Genomic DNA, 20,821 nt, shown 5'->3' on the forward strand with positions numbered 1-20,821 from the left:
TGAACAAAACATTTTGTGATGAATCGTTGAGAAATAAGTTCACAAATTCATAGACAGGTTTAGGGAAACTGAGCCGAATGTTTCCATCACGATTCTTAAATCGACGTTTTTATATCCGAGCAAACGTCACTTATGTAGAAAAGTCTGGAGAGAAACTGAGCTTTACATCTGAAGTTCACGTGTTGACAAACGTTATTCTTTTCTACTAAATGTTGAATTCAACTTAAATCTAACATCTTATCTCGTCTGACGACGATCGTCACATTTAAATCAACATTAATAAACTCATTTAAATCATTTTATTCAGTTAAATAAACAAATTCAAACAAACTTTATTTAGGTTTTAACAGTCGGAAACAGTCCCTGCTGCAGACGAACAGATGATCTCTGACCTTCACCGCTGCTCCTCAGGTCACCTGACCTCCACCTCACTTCCTGTGTGTCGCTCTCTAAGCGTTGATTGGTTCCTGCTGGTTGTTCTGACGTTTCACCACAAAAACCTTCTGACCAGAAACCGTCACCATGTAAACAAAGTCCTCCAGAGTCACTGAGGAGAGAAGACAGCACACGTCAGCACAGGTGAGAGGGCGAACCTCGGGTGAGAGGGCGAACCTACGGGTGAGAGGGTGAGAGGCTGAACCTACAGGTGAGAGGGCGAGCCTACGGGTGAGGCTGAACCTACGGGTGAGAGGGCGAACCTCAGGTGAGAGGCTGAACCTACGGGTGAGAGGCTGACTGCGGTTGGTTACCTGACATGCGTTTGAAGGGCGGCTCAGCTGATCCAGGTAACTTGAATCGACTCGCTGTTCGAACCATCTGCATCATCACAGCTGCTGTGTGTTCATCGTTCTCCAGCTCCCCTGCTGACTGATGAAGGACACACAGGGTCAAAGGTCAGGGGGTCAAAACTGAAACTAGTGTTTGACATAGAACACACCAAACTGTACATTTACAGGGTCAGTTTTCTACCAATTCCTAAAAAATGAGTCTGGTTCTGTGATCAATAATCTCATTGGGATCAAACTATCAAATATGTAGCAAATAGTCTTTTCTACAAATACAGGTAGAACCTGACTGAAAACATGATCTGATTCAGATGATCACGTGAGTGATGGTCTTCCCCTGAACCCCTGAACCTCTCAGGTGTAACTCTCAGGTGTTACTCCCAGGTGTAACTCTCAGGTGTTACTCTCAGGTGTAACTAAGGTGTTACTCTCAGGTGTCACTCTCAGGTGTCACTCTCAGGTGTCACTCTCAGGTGTTACTCTCAGGTGTAACTCTCAGGTGTAACTCAGGTGTAACTCTCAGGTGTCACTCTCAGGTGTAACTAAGGTGTTACTCTCAGGTGTAACTCTCAGGTGTAACTAAGGTGTAACTCTCAGGTGTAACTCTCAAGTGTAACTCTCAGGTGTCACTCAGGTGTTACTCTCAGGTGTAACTCTCAGGTGTAACTAAGGTGTAACTCTCAGGTGTAGCTCTCAGGTGTAACTCTCAGGTGTAGCTCTCAGGGGTAACTCTCAGGGGTAACTCTCAGGGGTAACTCACGGCCAGAACTCCGTCCTCGCTGATGACCAGGTACCCGAGCTGATCCGGGATCCGCTCCAGACCCGCAGTCAGAGCCGCCGTCGTCTGTGAACAACAGACCGGGTCAGACCAGGCTAACAGGCTAACTGCTAACAGGCTAACGGCTAACAGGCTAACTGCTAACAGCTAACAGGCTAACTGCTAACAGGCTAATCAGCTCCGGTACACTGAGTCTGTAATGTCCGAGGCCCCTGAACGTCACAGCGAGAATCCACATATCTTCCTTTATAAAGAGGAAACGTTAAAGTCACAGGCTTTGTACACATGAACACATACATATGTATTAATGCACATTAATACATATGTATGTGTATGTACGTGTGTCAGAACTCACCATTCTTCTTCTCCTGTTTACGAGCAGGAGCTCAGCTGCATTTCCGGTTTTCTTGGGTTTCCGCGCATGCGCAGTAAAGTCTGGTCTGAACTTTTTTGTTTTTTACTTTAAACTTTATTTAAATTGTCATCATACAAAGTCACTCACAGGACTGAATGTGCAGGAACATCTCTAATTAAACACCTCCAGAGACGGGCTCTGACACCTCTAACCCTAACCCACAGCTCAGCCCTGTCAGGTGATGTGTCAGGTGATGTGTCAGGTGACTGGTGAGACGTTCACGTGCTGTCGGAAATAACATTGAACCATATCACACATCAGCACATGAGCATGAGCAACCAAAAAGAAGAAGCGTCATTTGTTTATTATATATGTATTTATTTATATATGTATTTATTATATATTTATTTATTATATATTTATTTATTTATATATTTATTTATATATTTATTTATTATATATTTATTTATATGTTTATTTATATATTTATTTATTATATATTTATATATTTATTTATTATATATTTATTTATTATATATTTATCTAGCAAAAAACACATATACAGTATAACACACTCACTCACACACAGAGACACTCACACACACTCACACACACTCACACTCACACACACACACACACACACACAGAGCTTCACATTCTCTGATACTGTTATTGATTATTAATAATGGGATATGACACATATATCTGTAACGGTATAAAGTGATTGATTGATTGATTGATTGATTATTATTAATAATGGTTTGTGACACATATATGTGAGTGATTGAGATGCGCGTGCCCGTCACAGCAGCAGGGGGCGCGCTCCGGGCTCGTGAGTTGGTGAAAGCGGAAGTGTGGGTCAGCTGACCGCTCACGTGACGCAGCTCTGTCCTGGTTCTCTGTCCTGGTTCTCTGTTCTCTGTCCTGGTTCTCTGTTCTCCTCTCTCCTCCACAGACCCCTCAGCTGTGATGTCGGGCCGCGGGAAGCTGATCGCTGTTATCGGGGACGAGGACACGTGCACGGGCTTCCTGCTGGGAGGCGTCGGAGAACTCAACAAGAACCGCAAACCCAACTTCCTGGTGGTGGAGAAGGACACCAGCGTCACCGAGATAGAGGAGACCTTCAAGTGAGTATATATACATATAATATACACTATATACATCTATAATATATACTATATATACACTATATACATCTATACATCTATATATATATATAAAGAGAAGGACACCAGCGTGACCGAGATAGAGGAGACCTTCAAGTGAGTATATACTATATATATACACTATATATATATACTATATATATATATATATATATACATCTATACATCTATATATATATATATAAGAGAAGGACACCAGCGTGACCGAGATAGAGGAGACCTTCAAGTGAGTATATACTATATATATATACATCTATATATACTATAATATATATATATACATCTATAATATATACATATACACATCTATACATATATATATATATATAAGAGAAGGACACCAGCGTCACCGAGATAGAGGAGACCTTCAAGTGAGTATATATACATATAATATACACTATATACATCTATAATATATACTATATATACACTATATACATCTATACATCTATATATATATATATATAAGAGAAGGACACCAGCGTCACCGAGATAGAGGAGACCTTCAAGTGAGTATATATATATATATATACACTATAATATATACTATATATACACTATATACATCTACACATCTATATATATATATATATAAGAGAAGGACACCAGCGTGACCGAGATAGAGGAGACCTTCAAGTGAGGATATACTATATATATACACTATAATATATACTATATATACACTATATACATCTATACATCTATACATATATATATATATAAGAGAAGGACACCAGCGTCACCGAGATAGAGGAGACCTTCAAGTGAGGATATACTATATATATACACTATAATATATACTATATATACACTATATACATCTATACATCTATACATATATATATATATATAGAGAAGGACACCAGCGTCACCGAGATAGAGGAGACCTTCAAGTGAGGATACACTATATATATACACTATATATACTATATATACTATATATATATATACATCTATAATATATACATATACACATCTATACATATATATAAAGAGAAGGACACCAGCGTCACCGAGATAGAGGAGACCTTCAAGTGAGTATATATACTATATATACATCTATATATACTATATATACACTATATACATCTATACATCTATATATATATATATATATATAAGAGAAGGACACCAGCGTGACCGAGATAGAGGAGACCTTCAAGTGAGGATATACTATATATATACATCTAATATACTATAATATATATATACAGTGGGTACGGAAAGTATTCAGACCCCTTTAAATTTTTCACCCTTTGTTTCATTGCAGCCATTTGCTAAAATCGAAAAAGTTCATATTTTTTCGCATTAATGTACACTCATCAACCCATCTTGACAGAAAAAAACAGAAATGTAGAAAGTTTTGCAAATTTATTAAAAAAGAAAAACTGAAATATCACATGGTCATAAGTATTCAGACCCTTTGCTCAGTATTGAGTAGAAGCACCCTTTTGAGCTAGTACAGCCATGAGTCTTCTTGGGAATGATGCAACAAGTTTCTCACACCTGGATTTGGGGATCCTCTGCCATTCTTCCTTGCAGATCCTCTCCAGTTCTGTCAGGTTGGATGGTGAACGTTGGTGGACAGCCATTTTCAGGTCTCTCCAGAGATGCTCAATTGGGTTTAGGTCAGGGCTCTGGCTGGGCCAGTCAAGAATGGTCACAGACTTGTTCCGAGAAGCCACTCCTTTGTTATTTTAGCTGTGTGCTTCGGGTCATTGTCTTGTTGGAAGGTGAACCTTCGGCCCAGTCTGAGGTCCTGAGCACTCTGGAGGAGGTTTTCTTCCAGGATATCTTTGTACTTGGCCACATTCATCTTTCCTTCAATTGCAACCAGTCGTCCTGTCCCTGCAGCTGAAAAACACCCCCATAGCATGATGCTGCCACCACCATGTTTCACTGTTGGGATTGTATTGGGCAGGTGATGAGCAGTGCCTGGTTTTCTCCACAGTACCGCTAGAATTAATGCCAAAAGTTCAATCTTGGTCTCATCAGACCAGAGAATCTTATTTCTCATAGTTTGGGAGTCCTCCATGTGTTTTTGGCAAACTCTATGCAGGCTTTCATATGTCTTGCACTGAGGAGAGGCTTCCGTCGGGCCACTCTGCCATAAAGCCCCGACTGGTGGAGGGCTGCAGTGATAGTTGACTTTGTGGAACTTTCTCCCATCTCCCTACTGCATCTCTGGAGCTCAGCCACAGTGATCTTTGGGTTCTTCTTTACCTCTCTCACCAAGGCTCTTCTCCCACGATTGCTCAGTTTGGCTGGACGGCCAGGTCTAGGAAGAGTTCTGGTCATCCCATACTTCTTCCATTTAAGGATTATGGAGGCCACTGTGCTCTTAGGAACCTTGAGTGCTGCAGAAATTCTTTTGTAACCTTGGCCAGATCTGTGCCTTGCCACAATTCTGTCTCTGAGCTCCTTGGGCAGTTCCTTCGACCTCATGATTCTCATTTGTTCTGACATGCACTGTGAGCTGTAAGGTCTTATATAGACAGGTGTGTGCCTTTCCTAATCAAGTCCAATCAGTTTAATTAAACACAGCTGGACTCCAATGAAGGAGTAGAACCATCTCAAGGAGGATCAGAAGAAATGGACAGCATGTGAGTTAAATATGAGTGTCACAGCAAAGGGTCTGAATACTTATGACCATGTGATATTTCAGTTTTTCTTTTTAATAAATTTGCAAAAAGTTCCACATTTCTGTTTTTTTCTGTCAAGATGGGTTGCTGAGTGTACATTAATGCGAAAAAAAAAATGAACTTTTTCGATTTTAGCAAATGGCTGCAATGAAACAAAGAGTGAAAAATTTAAAGGGGTCTGAATACTTTCCGTACCCACTGTATATATACATCTATACATATATACATATACACATCTATACATATATACATATATATACATAAGAGAAGGACACCAGCGTCACCGAGATAGAGGAGACCTTCAAGTGAGGATATATATATATACACTATATATACTATAATATATATATATACACATCTATACATATATATATATATATATATATAAAGAAGGACACCAGCGTCACCGAGATAGAGGAGACCTTCAAGTGAGAATATACACTATATATACATAATATATATACATATATACATATATACATCTATAATATATATATACACATCTATACATCTATATATATATACACATATATATGTGTATATATATATATGTGTGTATATATATATATGTGTATATGTTTATATATATATATATATATGTGGATATGTATGTGTGTATATATGTATCTGTATATATATGTATGTGTGTATATATATATGTATATATATGTATATATATGTGTATATATATATATATATGTGGGTGTGTATATATATATGTGTGTATATATATATATACACATATATATATATATTTATTTATATATATTTATATTTATATATATAGATGTGTGTATATATGTATATATACACACATCTATATATAGATCCCAGAGATGATCAGAGGGTTCTTTAAACGAGGTGAACAGAAGCAGGTCTGATCTATAACGGGTTAGTGTCTGTTCTGGAGTCTGGTGTGTCGGTTCTCTAACGGCCTGGTGTGTCGGTTCTCTAACGGCCTGGTGTGTCGGTTCTCTAACGGCCTGGTGTGTCGGTTCTCTAACGGCCTGGTGTGTCGGTTCTCTAACGGCCTGGTGTGGTTCTCTAACGGCCTGGTGTGTCGGTTCTCTAACGGCCTGGTGTGTCGGTTCTCTAACGGCCTGGTCTTCCTCACAGGAGCTTCTTGGCCCGTAACGACATCGGCATCATCCTCATCAACCAGTTCATCGCTGAGATGATCCGTCACGCCATCGACGGACACATGCAGTCCATCCCGGCGGTCCTGGAGATCCCGTCCAAGGAGCATCCGTACGACGCCGCCAAGGACTCCATCCTGCGCCGCGCCAAGGGCATGTTCTCCGCCGAGGACTTCCGATAGACGTATTGATCACCCAGAACCTCACGTATTGATCACCGTACGGTGATGGTAGATTCAACGTGGATCAATATATCGATCGTTCTCTGTGTGTGAATATGAAACGTAATAAAGTTTCCTGTGTTTGTTCCAGATGTTCTAATAAATAGATGTTAATAAATATTGATCTTGTTTTGTGTTTGTTCCAGATGTTCTAATAAATAGATGTTAATAAATATTGATCTTCTTGTTGCTTGTTCCAGATGTTCTAATAAATAGATGTTAATAAATATTGATCTTCTTGTTTGTTCCAGATGTTCTAATAAATAGATGTTAATAAATATTGATCTTGTTTTGTGTTTGTTCCAGATGTTCTAATAAATAGATGTTAATAAATATTGATCTTGTTTTGTGTTTGTTCCAGATGTTCTAATAAATAGATGTTAATAAATATTGATCTTGTTTGTTCCAGATGTTCGCATAAACAGGTGTTCTAATAAACAGGTGTTCTCATAAACAGATGTTCTCATAAACAGGTGTTCTAATAAACAGGTGTTCTCATAAACAGGTGTTCTAATAAATAGATGTTCTCATAAACAGATGTTCTAATAAATAGATGTTCTAATAACAGGTGTTCTAATAACCAGGTGTTATAATAACAGGTGTTCTAATAACAGGTGTTATAATAACAGATGTTCTAATAACAGGTGTTCTAATAAACAGATGTTATAATAACAGGTGTTCTAATAACCAGGTGTTCTAATAACAGGTGTTCTAATAAACAGATGTTATAATAATAAACAGATGTTATAATAACAGGTGTTCTAATAACAGGTGTTCTAATAACCAGGTGTTATAATAACAGATGTTCTAATAACAGATATTATAATAACAGGTGTTCTAATAACATGTGTTATAATAACATGTGTTATAATAACATGTGTTCTAATAACAGGTGTTATAATAACATGTGTTCTAATAACATGTGTTCTAATAACATGTGTTCTAATAACATGTGTTCTAATAACATGTGTTATAATAACATGTGTTCTAATAACAGGTGTTATAATAACATGTGTTCTAATAACATGTGTTCTAATAACATGTTATAATAACATGTGTTCTAATAACAGGTGTTATAATAACATGTGTTCTAATAACATGTGTTCTAATAACATGTGTTCTCTGTCGGCTGTCCTCTCAGTTCCGGAGGACTTCACAATAAAAGCCTGTCTCACGGACTCTTACTCTGAAGAGGCCGGATGTGCGGCGCGTTGCGGTACTTAAGGCTGCGGGTCCGGCGGCGGCTCAGTCTCCCGCACGGCCCCGCACAGCCCGCACCATGACGTCAGACCCCTGCTCCTTCTCCTCCGTCACCTGCTGCGTCACCAGACACCTGAACCTCTCCCTCAGCGTGGACTTCGAGCGGCGCGTTCTGCGGGCCCGGGTCGCGCTCACAGTGGAGGTTCTGCAGGACGGGTTCTCCAGCCTGGTACGTTCAGGGACCCTCCGTAGTGTCAGGCACCGTAACGTAACGTAAAGTAACGTAACGTAAAGTAACGTAACGTAACACCGTGGAGGTTCTGCAGGACGGGTTCTCCAGCCTGGTACGTTCAGGGACCCTCCGCTCAGCGGGACCGGCCAGGGTAGAAATCCCCACCGAGTGTAAGGTCCCTGAAGGGGTCATCAAAAGACTCAGGGACGTAAAGCAACGTAACGTAAAGTAACGTAACGTAAAGTAACGTAACGTAACACCGTGTCCGGACGGTAAATGTCACATTGTAAAGAAACCTGAGATTACTTTAATACATTTAAAAATAAGTTGAAACCTGAGATTACTTTAATACATTTAAAAATAAGTTGAAAGAGTCCACAATGTAATACGGCTTCATCATGTGTCAATTAACTTTATTAAATCTATTACAGTTATTATGTTATTAAATCTATTACAGTTATTAAATCTATTACAGTTATTATGTTATTACAGTTATTATGTTATTACAGTTATTAAATCTATTACAGATATTATGTTATTAAATCTATTACAGTTATTAAATCTATTACAGTTATTAAATCTATTACAGTTATTATGTTATTACATTTATTAAATCTATTACAGTTATTAAATCTATTACAGTTATTAAATCTATTACAGTTATTACAGTTATTATGTTATTAAATCTATTAGTTATTAAATCTATTATTAAATCTTATTACTATTAGTTATTATGTTATTATTATTATTTCATTACAGTTATTATGTTATTAAATCTATTACAGTTATTATGTTATTACATTTATTACGTTTATTACAGTTATTCAGTTTATTACATTTATTAAGTTTATTAAGTTTTCAACTCCTAGAGCTGAAGTTTATAAATATTGCTCATGTATGAAACTTTAATGATGTTTTCTGATGAGCTGAATGTGTTGGTGCTAAACTTACATTTAATAACCACTTATTGATCAATGACGTGAATGCCTCATTCTCTTTGTTGTTTATACGTATGTGTATGTAAAATAAGGAAACTTTAAATTGTTGTGTTTTTTTTATGGAGTTTGGCACAATGACTTCTATCACTGATTAGCATTTAAATGTTCAGAATATAACATCTATTTAAATCCAGTTTACATGAGGCAGTAATTAATATTATAATTTAAACTTGTACCACGTTCTCATTGAATAAATGGCTCTGGTTTCATCAGTTCACCAGACTGTCACAAACAGAACCAAAGCCTGCAGAAAGATGTCAGTCTATTATAAATATATTGATCATCAATGATATAAAGTGTTTAGATTCCTTTAGAGGCCACGCGTTGAATCAATAAACAACAATATCGGTATTTCTGTTAATATTTCTACTTTTCCATTTATTATTATTATAATTATTATTTCCACTTAATTTATTCTAGTAACTTGTGAAAACCAGATTCTTTTCCCAACATTGAGCGTTTCATAAATGAAATGTTAATATTCATATGATTAGTTTTGAGCCCATGTTTGGTGTGAAGTCATCGCTGTTGTTACTCTGGACTTTGAGTTGGTGGTTTGACAGAACAGGTGTGTAAAGGTGAGTGCTGACTCAGCAGGTGTGTCTCATTAATCTTATTAATAAAGTTTTATTTTATCGCTGCAGACTTTGGACACCAGAGACCTGCAGATCGTCTCCGTGAGCGCCAATGGACAAGCGGCCCAGTTTACGATGGGCCCTAAACACAGCTTCAAGGGGACACCGCTGGACATCACGCTGCCCTTTGACCTCTCCAGGTGACCCCCCCCTTCTCTATCTTCACACAAATTCTTTTCAAAATAAAGTGTCACTAATGTGCTGGTGCTGTGGACCAATCAGAGGGCAGCATGTGATCGTGGAGGTGACCTATGAGACGTCTGCGTCTGCGTCGGCGCTGCAGTGGCTCACACCTGAGCAGACGGCCGGGAAGAAGCAGCCGTACCTGTTCAGCCAGTGCCAGGTGATGATGATCAGTAATCAATAACTTTCATTACAAATTTATTAATAAAGTTTATTATTGATCAACAGAAAACTGATTGGAAACATCTCAGTGACCAAAATGTTATAAATAAGAATATTTGCTGGTTTCTTTCTTATTTTTATCTTTTTATCGACCACATGATTAATCAATAATAATGATCAGAGTAACGGATCAATTTGTCAGTGTTTTAAAGACGATGATCAGAAAGTTGGGTCATAAAAAGCAGAAGTTTAACTTCCTTCAGCGGTTTGAGGTGGCGACAGATTCTCTAACCGTCGTCTACTTCCTGTTTCCTTTAACCATCAATACCTCTGAAGTATTGATCCATCCACCTCGGTTCTATAATATAAAGAATATTAACCATCAATACCTCTGAAGTATTGATCCGTCCACCTCGGTTCTATAATATAAAGAATATTAACCATCAATACCTCTGAAGTATTGATCCGTCCACCTCGGTTCTATAATATAAAGAATATTAACCATCAATACCTCTGAAGTATTGATCCGTCCACCTCGGTTCTATAATATAAAGAATATTAACCATCAATACCTCTGAAGTATTGATCCGTCCACCTCGGTTCTATAATATAAAGAATATTAACCATCAATACCTCTGAAGTATTGATCCGTTCTTATCTTAACACTGTTAACTTTGTTAATCAAATTAACCCGTTAACACAATCAATCCAGTTCAACTGGTTTATCCAGTTAGTCCAGTTAACCTAGTTAAGATAGTTAACCTAGTTAACTTAGTTAAACTAAGCTAGCTGGTTGAGTTATCTGATGTTTGTTGTGAGTTGTTTTGATTTCAGTGTTAAAGTTACAATTCAGTTAATAAAGAAGAATAAAGTAAAATAAATAAAGAATAAAGTAAAGATCAGAAAATAATTATAGTTATTACATTATTAATATTAATAATTATTATTGTGTCGTCTTAAAGGCTCATCACTGCAGGAGTATGGTTCCCTGTCAGGACACTCCGTCTGTCAAACACACCTACTACGCCCAGGTAACACACACACACACACACACACACACACACACACACACACACACACACACACACACATACGCCCAGGTAACACACACACACATGTCTTGTCTCTCAGGTGTGTTGTGTCTCAGCCTTGCCCTCTGTCTTGTCTCTCAGGTGTCAGTACCTAAAGAGCTGGTGGCTGTGATGAGCGCAGTGAGAGACGGACAGGAAGTGGATCCTCAGGACAACAACCGGGTCCTCTACAGGTTCAGACAGCCGGTCAGTCTGCTCTTCTTCTAGGTCATACCTGGTAAATCATAGGACTGTAGTTACACATGTAACCAGAGCCCTTGAGCTCCACAGACACACCCGGTCATTTAATAGCATTATTGATTAATATTGTTATTAATCAGCTGCATCAGGACCGTTTGCACGTTTTCAAATATAAACTACTACTTGTACCCTGGCTGGGCTGAATACTATTGTTTTTATTTACTCAGAGATGTGATCCATATTGGCCATCATGTCCAGATAATTCATCATTTAAATTCCATATTTAATCAATAGTCATGTCTATGTACTGCTTTCCATCTTTTGATATCAAAGAGTTCAAACTGAACCTCGAGTGTAAAGCGACGCGGCTCTGTACCTTAGTAACTTAGTACCTTAGTACCTTAGTACCTTAGTACCCTAGTACCTTAGTACCTTAGTACCTTAGTACCCTAGTACCTTAGTACCTTAGTACCTTAGTAACTTAGTACCTTAGTACCTTAGTACCTTAGTACCTTAGTACCTTAGTACCTTAGTACCTTAGTAACTTAGTAACTTAGTGCCTTAGTACCTTAGTACCTTAGTGCCTTAGTACCTTAGTACCTTAGTACCTTAGTACCTTAGTAACTTAGTGCCTTAGTAACTTAGTCTCTTAATAACTTAGTCTCTTAATAACTTAGTTTCTTAGTAACTTAGTTTATTAGTAACTTAGTCTCTTAGGGTCGAGGACCTTAAATTGTTCAAGTTTCTTGCCAAATCAGTTGTGAAAGTGTTTTCCAGAGTAAGGAAACCCTTTTTTATTAGCTCAGAGCGATCTCACTTCTTCTCATCTCTGCTGAGAGTTGAACCCGTCGTGGTCCCCAGAATAAATCTGCCTTTTTTTAATAAATATATTTAAATGAGTCATGTTTATATATTTGTTTAAATGTGCTGATGTCACAGTTTAAAGCAGATCAATCAGTGGAGTTCTTTCATGATCACCTGCAGATCCTCTGTTTGACCTCTGACCTTTGTCCTCAGGTGCCCATGCCTTCTTACCTGATTGCCATCGTGGTTGGAGCTTTGGAGAGCAGGTACTGTCTGTCACCTGTTAGCTGATGTCACTAGGTTCATTAGAGGTGAAACGGTGACGAGAGCAGACAGCAGGGGGCGCTGAAAGAAACCTGTTTTCAGCTGCCTTCAATGAAACCCAGTCCACTAGCCAACAATCTAGTGTCAAATCTTACATTTACACAGACAATATGAATCTTCCACAAAACGTGGTGTTTGTGTTCAAAACTAAGAGCCAATCAGCTCTCTGATCAGGAGACAGCCAGGCGTTTCCCATCATGCACTGGGTCATGCAGTCAGCTCTCAAACCCGCCTCGCTCTCTGAGGTCATCGTTGAACACGTGTTCATGACGTCAGAGCATGTCGGGATCAAGTCGGACACAAATCTACCCAGCATGCATTGTGCGGCGATCGATTCTGATCAGAATTGGCTCATCTTGAACGAACCTATTGTGACACCTGCAGCTGGTAAACAGTGTTTCTGTGCTCTGATTGGTTGACAGGGAGATCGGGCCGAGGTCCAGAGTTTGGTCTGAGAAAGAGTTTGTGGATAAAGCAGCGTTTGAGTTCTCTGAGGTGAGTCTCAACTAACAACCTTTAACCCACTGGTTTAACTGGAACCAGTCCTTACCTCCACTGGAACAGTCCTTACCTCCACTGGAACCAGTCCTTACCTCCACTACTATGACTTTTTTTTACATGCTATACTCTTACTTGTAATCTTCTTATATAGGAAGTTGTTTTACATTTTCATGACAAACTTGATGTTTCCCCGTATTAAAAAAGTGCCACAAAGTTCAGTTCAAAAGGTTCAGTATCCTCGACATACTATACTCTGACTGTTTATAACATACTCTGACTGTTTATAACATACTATACTCTGACTGTTTATAACATACTATACTCTGACTGTTTATAACATACTATACTCTGACTGTTTATAACATACTATACTATGACTGTTTATAACATACTATGACTGTTTATAACATACTATACTATGACTGTTTATAACATACTATACTATGACTGTTTATAACATGCTATACTATGACTGTTTATAACATACTATGACTGTTTATAACATACTATACTCTGACTGTTTATAACATACTCTGACTGTTTATAACATACTATACTATGACTGTTTATAACATACTATACTATGACTGTTTATAACATACTATACTCTGACTGTTTATAACATACTATACTATGACTGTTTATAACATACTATACTCTGACTGTTTATAACATACTATACTCTGACTGTTTATAACATACTATACTCTGACTGTTTATAACATACTATACTCTGACTGTTTATAACATACTATACTATGACTGTTTATAACATGCTATACTCTGACTGTTTATAACATGCTATCATTTGATGAATAAACGATAGTACATAATGTCATGAGCACTCATACATTCATAAAGACTTCGTTGACACTAATTGGCTCATGTTTGGAGTCAGACAGAGACCATGTTGAAGACGGCTGAGGACTTGGCAGGACCGTATGTTTGGGGTCAGTACGACATCCTGGTTCTTCCTCCATCTTTCCCTTATGGAGGCATGGAGAACCCCTGTCTGACCTTTGCCACGCCCACCCTGCTGGTACACACACACACACACACACACACACACACACACACACACACACACACACACACACACACACACACACACACACACGCATTAAAACAATGACCAGCATCATGTGACTGATCAGCTGATTTCTGTCTGTCTCTTCTCAGGCAGGAGACAAATCTCTGTCCAATGTGAGTACAAAGACACTGCTCACCTGTTCACCTGTTGGCCTCGTGTTCATCTGCGTTCATGTGTTCACATGTTGTTCTTCCTGTCAGGTGATCGCTCATGAGATCTCCCACAGCTGGACCGGAAATCTGGTGACCAACAAGACCTGGGAACACTTCTGGTACAACAACACAAAGAACACAAAAGAGATGAATCTGTTTTAAAACAGATTTTTTTCAAACTCGCTGAATCATGGCTATTATAATTAGTTGGTCCTTATTATTCATATTTCCACGTCATAGTTGTTGTATTTATTAGTGTTGGAGATCAATAATCATGTGATCTTCGCCGTGCCGCCTTGTCGTCTTCAGGTTGAACGAGGGTCACACGGTCTACCTGGAGAGGATGATTGGCAGGTCTCTGGTCAGCGAGCAGTTCAGACAGTTCAAAGCCATGGGGGGCTGGAAGGACCTGCAGGACTCGGTGAGGACCTGGTCTAGGGTGTGAATGTTTGGATGTTGAACCTCAGCAGAGTGATGTGTCTCACCTGTCGTCCCTCAGGTGAACACCTTTGGAGCCAACAACGTGCTGACCAACCTGGTCCCCAGCCTGCTGGACGTGGACCCGGACGACGCCTTCTCCTCGGTGCCCTACGAGAAGGGCTTCGCTCTGCTGTACCACCTGGAGGAGCTGATGGGGGGGCCAGGTAATCATTGATGATCCACATCGTTGTTTGACTATAGCAGCTGGTCCTCAACGATCCAGCGTAATGTCAACGCATGCTAAACGGTGTACTTTTACTTTGTTATAATAGTTTATAGAGTTTTTCTTCATAAAAACACATCATATGATAAGGAAATAAAAGATTGTATTTTTATGGATCAAAACAAATCTAGTCATCAGTAGTTTTAATGATAACATTATAATGAACCTTCAACCGACACTCATTTTCACTGAACAGAGCCTGAACGCATCATAATGTAACTGAATGGAACCTATGTTCGTTAGCCGTTAGCGGTGCTGCTAACGTTACTAGCTCTCCGCCTGTTGGTTTAAACACAGATTGGTTGTTTATAGTGTAACATTATCAGAGACTAGAACAGCCACTTAGACCACTAACCACAGCAGAGGGTCGGGTCCTGAAGGTTTTCACCCCCCTGTCGGTTTGTTGTTCTTCAGAGGTGTTCATGGGTTTCGTGAAGTCCTACATCCAGCTGTTCTCCTACGGCAGCGTCACCACAGACGAGTGGAAGAACCACCTGTTCACCTACTTCAAAGACAAGGTGAGACACACATCTCTGGATCCGGATCAGAACCTCTTCAGTCCTGGTTGTGGACTCTGGTGTATGTCCAGATTCAGGTTTGTAGTGGACCCTGATCTGCATCTTTGACTTCCTCAGGTGGACGTCCTGAACAAGGTGGACTGGAACGCCTGGATGTTCACTCCTGGGATGCCTCCAGTCAAACCTCAGTGAGTGGATCCCGTCAGACCTCCACCGGGTCCTCCGGTCTGTAAACCTGGTCCCTGTGTTCTGATGATGTTCTATCGTTGTGTTCAGGTACGACACCACGCTGGCCGACGCCTGCATCGCTCTGAGCCAGAGGTGGATCAAGGTAAGACCTGGACCCCACGTGGTCCCGGGATTATTACTCTTTTGTGTTCAGAGTCAAACCTCCGTCTTCTGCCCCCCTTCAGGCCAAAGACCAGGACCTGAGCAGCTTTAAAGAGTGCGATGTGAAGACGCTGTCGTCCCACCAGGTCATCGAGTTCCTGTCCCTCCTGCTTCAGGAGGTAAACCACCACAGTCCACTTCACTGAAAGTCCACCTCACTTCACCTCAGTCCACCACAGCTCACGTCAGGTGTTTGTTCCTTCAGGATCCTCTTCCTCTGACTCATGTGAAGAAGATGCAGGAGGTTTATGATCTCAACGCCATCATGAACTCAGAGATCCGCTTCAGGTAAGAGTCCTGGATCAGGTCCCTCTTTTGAAACTCCGCCTCCTCCCTGGCAGCCTCCTGGTGATTGGCTCTTCTCCCTCCAGGTGGCTCCGGTTGTGTGTGCGGTCCAGGTGGGAGGAAGCGGTTCCCATGGCGATAAAGATGGCGACGGAGCAGGGCAGGATGAAGTACACCAGGCCGCTCTTCAGGTACTTATGAATATTTGTTAAAAGCAGTACTCCTGTGGCTCTGTGTACTTGTACTTTATCTTTGATTTAAAATCGTTCTCTTTGTGTACTTGTACTCCAGAGAACTCTTCAACTATGAGAAGTACCGTGAAGAAGCACTTCGAGTGTTTCAGGCTCACAGAGCAGCGATGCATCCAGTCACCGCCGGGCTGGTTGCCAAGGACCTGAAGGTGGATGCCAGTAAGACCACCAGCCTGTAACAGGAAACCAGTTGAAACCAGTCAGACCACAGACCTGTAACAGGAAACCAGAATCAGTGTTCTTGTGTTACTTCATTCTCTGGTTCGGTTGTTTCTTTGTAAAAGTTCACAGAAGAAGAAATAAACACATCTGAAGTAAACTGTTTCTCTTTCTTCATTAAAGCTAGGGTGGGCTTTGTAAAAGTTCACAGAAGAAGAAATAAACACATCTGAAGTAAACTGTTTCTCTCTTTCTTCATTAAATCAAACATCAAATCTGCATCATTACCCAGCATGCCGTTCAACGGTGCAACAGTTACCACTGTAATATTTCTAATCATAAATAATAAAGTCCTGTAGATCTGATCTAGTGTGAACCTTTGACACCATTAACTTTAGAAAACAAGTTAATGAATTTGTTTTATATGTTTGTGTCAAATCACCAGACGGTTAATGTTTTTAACGTAAGAGGAAGGAAACACGACTGGTTTTCAAAATAAGGTGTTAACAACGGTACAAACTCAATAACTGAATATACTGAAGACGACCACTCAGCAGTATGTTTTTATCATTTCAGCCCATTGTTTTATAATCGGGTTTATTTTTAGGGTATTATTGATGTCTGTTTAATGTTTTAATGTAAAAAGCAGAATGACCAGGAAGCATCGGGGCAACCAGTCACCCCGAGGCAGCAGAGAGGAGTGGTGGGGGGGTGTAGGGCTTCATGGTCTGGAGATAGGAAGGAGCTGTTCCTCTCACTGCCCTGTAGGCACCAGAGTCTGTAGCTGGATGCTCCTACAGGGAGCCAGTGTAGAGAACGGAGAAGGGAAGTTGTGTGGGAGAACTTGGGTCATTGAACACCAGACGAGCTGCAGCTTTCTGGACGAGCTCCAGAGGTCTGATGGCCGACGCCGGGGCTCCAGTAGTGAGTTGCATACTCTGTGTACAGTCTGTGTATACTCTGTGTATACTCTGTATACTCTGTGTACAGTGTGTATACTCTGTATACTCTGTGTACAGTCTGTGTATACTCTGTGTATACTCTGTGTACAGTCTGTGTATACTCTGTGTATACTCTGTATACTCTGTGTACAGTGTGTATACTCTGTGTACAGTCTGTGTATACTCTGTGTACAGTGTGTACAGTCTGTGTATACTCTGTGTACAGTGTGTATACTCTGTGTACTGTGTGTATACTCTGTGTACAGTCTGTGTATACTCTGTGTATACTCTGTATACTCTGTGTACAGTGTGTATACTCTGTGTCAACTATGAGAAGTACCGTGAAGAAGCACTTCGAGTGTTTCAGGCTCACAGAGCAGCGATGCATCCAGTCACCGCCGGGCTGGTTGCCAAGGACCTGAAGGTGGATGCCAGTAAGACCACCAGCCTGTAACAGGAAACCAGTTGAAACCAGTCAGACCACAGACCTGTAACAGGAAACCAGAATCAGTGTTCTTGTGTTACTTCATTCTCTGGTTCGGTTGTTTCTTTGTAAAAGTTCACAGAAGAAGAAATAAACACATCTGAAGTAAACTGTTTCTCTCTTTCTTCATTAAATCAAACATCAAATCTGCATCATTACCCAGCATGCCGTTCAACGGTGCAACAGTTACCACTGTAATATTTCTAATCATAAATAATAAAGTCCTGTAGATCTGATCTAGTGTGAACCTTTGACACCAGAGAAGAAGAAGAAGAAGAATGAGGAAGTACTGATGAAGAAACACTGTTTCATAACAGCAGCTGTTCCATCAGACTTCTTTAAAAACAAGCATGTGTCAAATAACGTGTGAACAAGTGATGAGAAACAATCATTTATTCTAGTAAAATGTATACAAATATTAATATTGTATGTGTACAATAAATTATTAATATATAAGTACAACATGTGTAGCGTCTATATGAATATAAGTCAATGATAATAAAGAAACTGTTTGAATGCATTTTGTGTTTAATATAAATATTAAAACGTGTGTTTTAATATAAATATTAAAACGTGTGTTTTAATATAAATATAAAAACATGTTTAATATAAATATTAAAACGTGTGTTTTAATATAAATATAAAAACATGTTTAATATAAATATTAAAACGTGTGTTTTAATATAAATATAAAAACATGTTTAATATAAATATAAAAACATGTTTTTAATATAAATATAAAAACATGTTTAATATAAATATAAAAACATGTTTAATATAAATATAAAAACATGTTTAATATAAATATAAAAACATGTTTTAATATGAATCATATGAAACACTCACTGCTGCTGGTTCATCTGTTCACTAAACAAAAAGAAAAAAGATATAAATAAATATACATGTTTTAATTCATAATGTATCATTTAAAATACTCAGATACATATGATGCTCTGAAATGTAACAGTACAAGTAGAAAGTAACAGAATGTAAATACTCAGAGAAGTACTGAACAGTGGAGTATTTATTATAAGTATTTATTTAGTATGACAGAGTTCCCTTTCCCCACAAACAACACATCATAAATCAACACAGTTAATCATTCAGGAAGTCACAACAGGGGATGACAGTCGTGTACTACATAATCTAAATGAAGTCTGAGCAGTAAAGTACTGCAGTAGTATTGTACTTATACTACAGTATGTGGCCTAACAAACAGCACCACCTAGAGGCTGTTTAACGTATTGATTTAATAGTTATGACCTTTTAAAGTAGAACAAACAACTTTACAACTAAACCTAAATATTATAAATGATATATTAAACATTAAACATTAAACATTATGTATTATATATTAAACATCATATATTATATATTATATATTATGTATTATATATTAAACACTATATATTATATATTATATATTATGTATTATATATTAAACACTATATATTATATATTATATATTATATATTATGTATATATATATATATTATATATTATGTATTATGTATTATATATTATATATTATATATTATATATTAAACATTATATATTATATATTATATTATATATTAAACACTATATATTACATATTATATATTATATATTAAACATTATATTTATTATTCATTAAACATAACATTTCTTTCTACAATCAACACTTGAAATGATGAATGCACTTGCAAATGACAAGGTAGTACAAATTGTAAACCATACTTTGGTGTTTCATTTTTAATAAATATAAGCCTTTCGTCTGATACCTGAGGAGCGACCAGTGCACCTGAGGAGTGACCAGTGCACCTGAGGAGTGACCAGTGCACCTGAGGAGTGACCAGTGCACCTGAGGAGTGACCAGTGCACCTGAGGAGTGACCAGTGCACCTGAGGAGTGACCAGTGCACCTGAGGAGTGACCAGTGCACCTGAGGAGTGATAGCGTGCTTTTGCAGCTCCAGTGAGAACTAGTCAGTTGTGTGATATTCTTTATTACAGCGGCTCATTACCTGCTTTACCTTTAAACATCCAACACTCATAGCTCACATCTTCACTCATCTTAACTCATCTAGATATATACATAGATATATACATACATACATATATACATATATACATACATATATACACACATATATATACAATATATACATAGATATATACATACATATATACACATATATACATACATATATACATACATATATACATAGATATATACATATATACACACATATATATACATAAACATACGACATAGAGTCCCCTGCTGGCTCAGGCTAAACGTAAATACAGTACGATTGTTATTCACGTCGGCGGTAATGACACCGATTACGTCGCTCGGAGGTCACTAAAGTTAACGTGGAATCGGTGTGTTCATACGCAAAGACGATGTCGGACTCCGTAGTGTTCTCTGGCCCTCTCCCTAATCTGATCAATGATGAGATGTATAACCTGATC

General features: G+C 38.6%; 3 protein-coding genes across 4 annotated transcripts in view; 2 read left to right on the forward strand and 1 right to left on the reverse strand.

The window, feature by feature from the left end:
- lamtor4 (late endosomal/lysosomal adaptor, MAPK and MTOR activator 4) overlaps positions 1 to 2,166 on the reverse strand; it is a 2,202-nt gene extending 36 nt beyond the window's left edge. The window contains exons 1-4 of the mRNA XM_054624242.1: positions 1,919 to 2,166; positions 1,546 to 1,629; positions 750 to 867; positions 1 to 547 (exon numbers count right to left, since the gene is read on the reverse strand). The exon at positions 1 to 547 is cut by the window's left edge and continues 36 nt beyond it. Of these exons, the coding sequence (XP_054480217.1) occupies positions 450 to 547; positions 750 to 867; positions 1,546 to 1,629; positions 1,919 to 1,921 (303 nt within the window). The 5' untranslated portion in view covers positions 1,922 to 2,166 and the 3' untranslated portion in view covers positions 1 to 449. The remainder of the gene's footprint in view (positions 548 to 749; positions 868 to 1,545; positions 1,630 to 1,918) is intronic.
- A 655-nt stretch (positions 2,167 to 2,821) lies between these two features.
- Positions 2,822 to 7,205, forward strand: atp6v1f (ATPase H+ transporting V1 subunit F). The gene is made up of 2 exons (XM_054624241.1): positions 2,822 to 3,045; positions 6,843 to 7,205. The coding sequence occupies exons 1-2, from the start codon at positions 2,888 to 2,890 to the stop codon at positions 7,042 to 7,044; spliced, it is 360 nt and encodes a 119-aa protein (XP_054480216.1). The 5' UTR covers positions 2,822 to 2,887; the 3' UTR covers positions 7,045 to 7,205.
- A 1,089-nt stretch (positions 7,206 to 8,294) lies between these two features.
- On the forward strand, positions 8,295 to 17,097 carry lta4h (leukotriene A4 hydrolase). Of its 2 annotated transcripts, none has more exons than XM_054624470.1 (19): positions 8,295 to 8,512; positions 10,158 to 10,288; positions 10,371 to 10,491; positions 11,456 to 11,524; positions 11,666 to 11,770; positions 12,782 to 12,834; positions 13,315 to 13,387; positions 14,292 to 14,432; positions 14,573 to 14,596; positions 14,684 to 14,754; positions 14,945 to 15,056; positions 15,135 to 15,279; positions 15,753 to 15,856; positions 15,974 to 16,044; positions 16,133 to 16,187; positions 16,270 to 16,365; positions 16,452 to 16,534; positions 16,618 to 16,722; positions 16,823 to 17,097. In XM_054624470.1, the coding sequence occupies exons 1-19, from the start codon at positions 8,363 to 8,365 to the stop codon at positions 16,959 to 16,961; spliced, it is 1,848 nt and encodes a 615-aa protein (XP_054480445.1). In that variant the 5' UTR covers positions 8,295 to 8,362; the 3' UTR covers positions 16,962 to 17,097. The 2 variants fall into 2 exon arrangements, with proteins under 2 accessions (XP_054480445.1, XP_054480446.1); XM_054624471.1 differs by lacking the exon at positions 8,295 to 8,512 and adding an exon at positions 8,597 to 8,627 and having other exon boundaries at positions 16,823 to 17,091.
- Positions 17,098 to 20,821: the final 3,724 nt, after the last annotated feature.

Source organism: Anoplopoma fimbria, chromosome 23 (assembly GCF_027596085.1).
Source record: "Anoplopoma fimbria isolate UVic2021 breed Golden Eagle Sablefish chromosome 23, Afim_UVic_2022, whole genome shotgun sequence".
Classification (NCBI taxonomy): Eukaryota; Metazoa; Chordata; class Actinopteri; order Perciformes; family Anoplopomatidae; genus Anoplopoma; species Anoplopoma fimbria.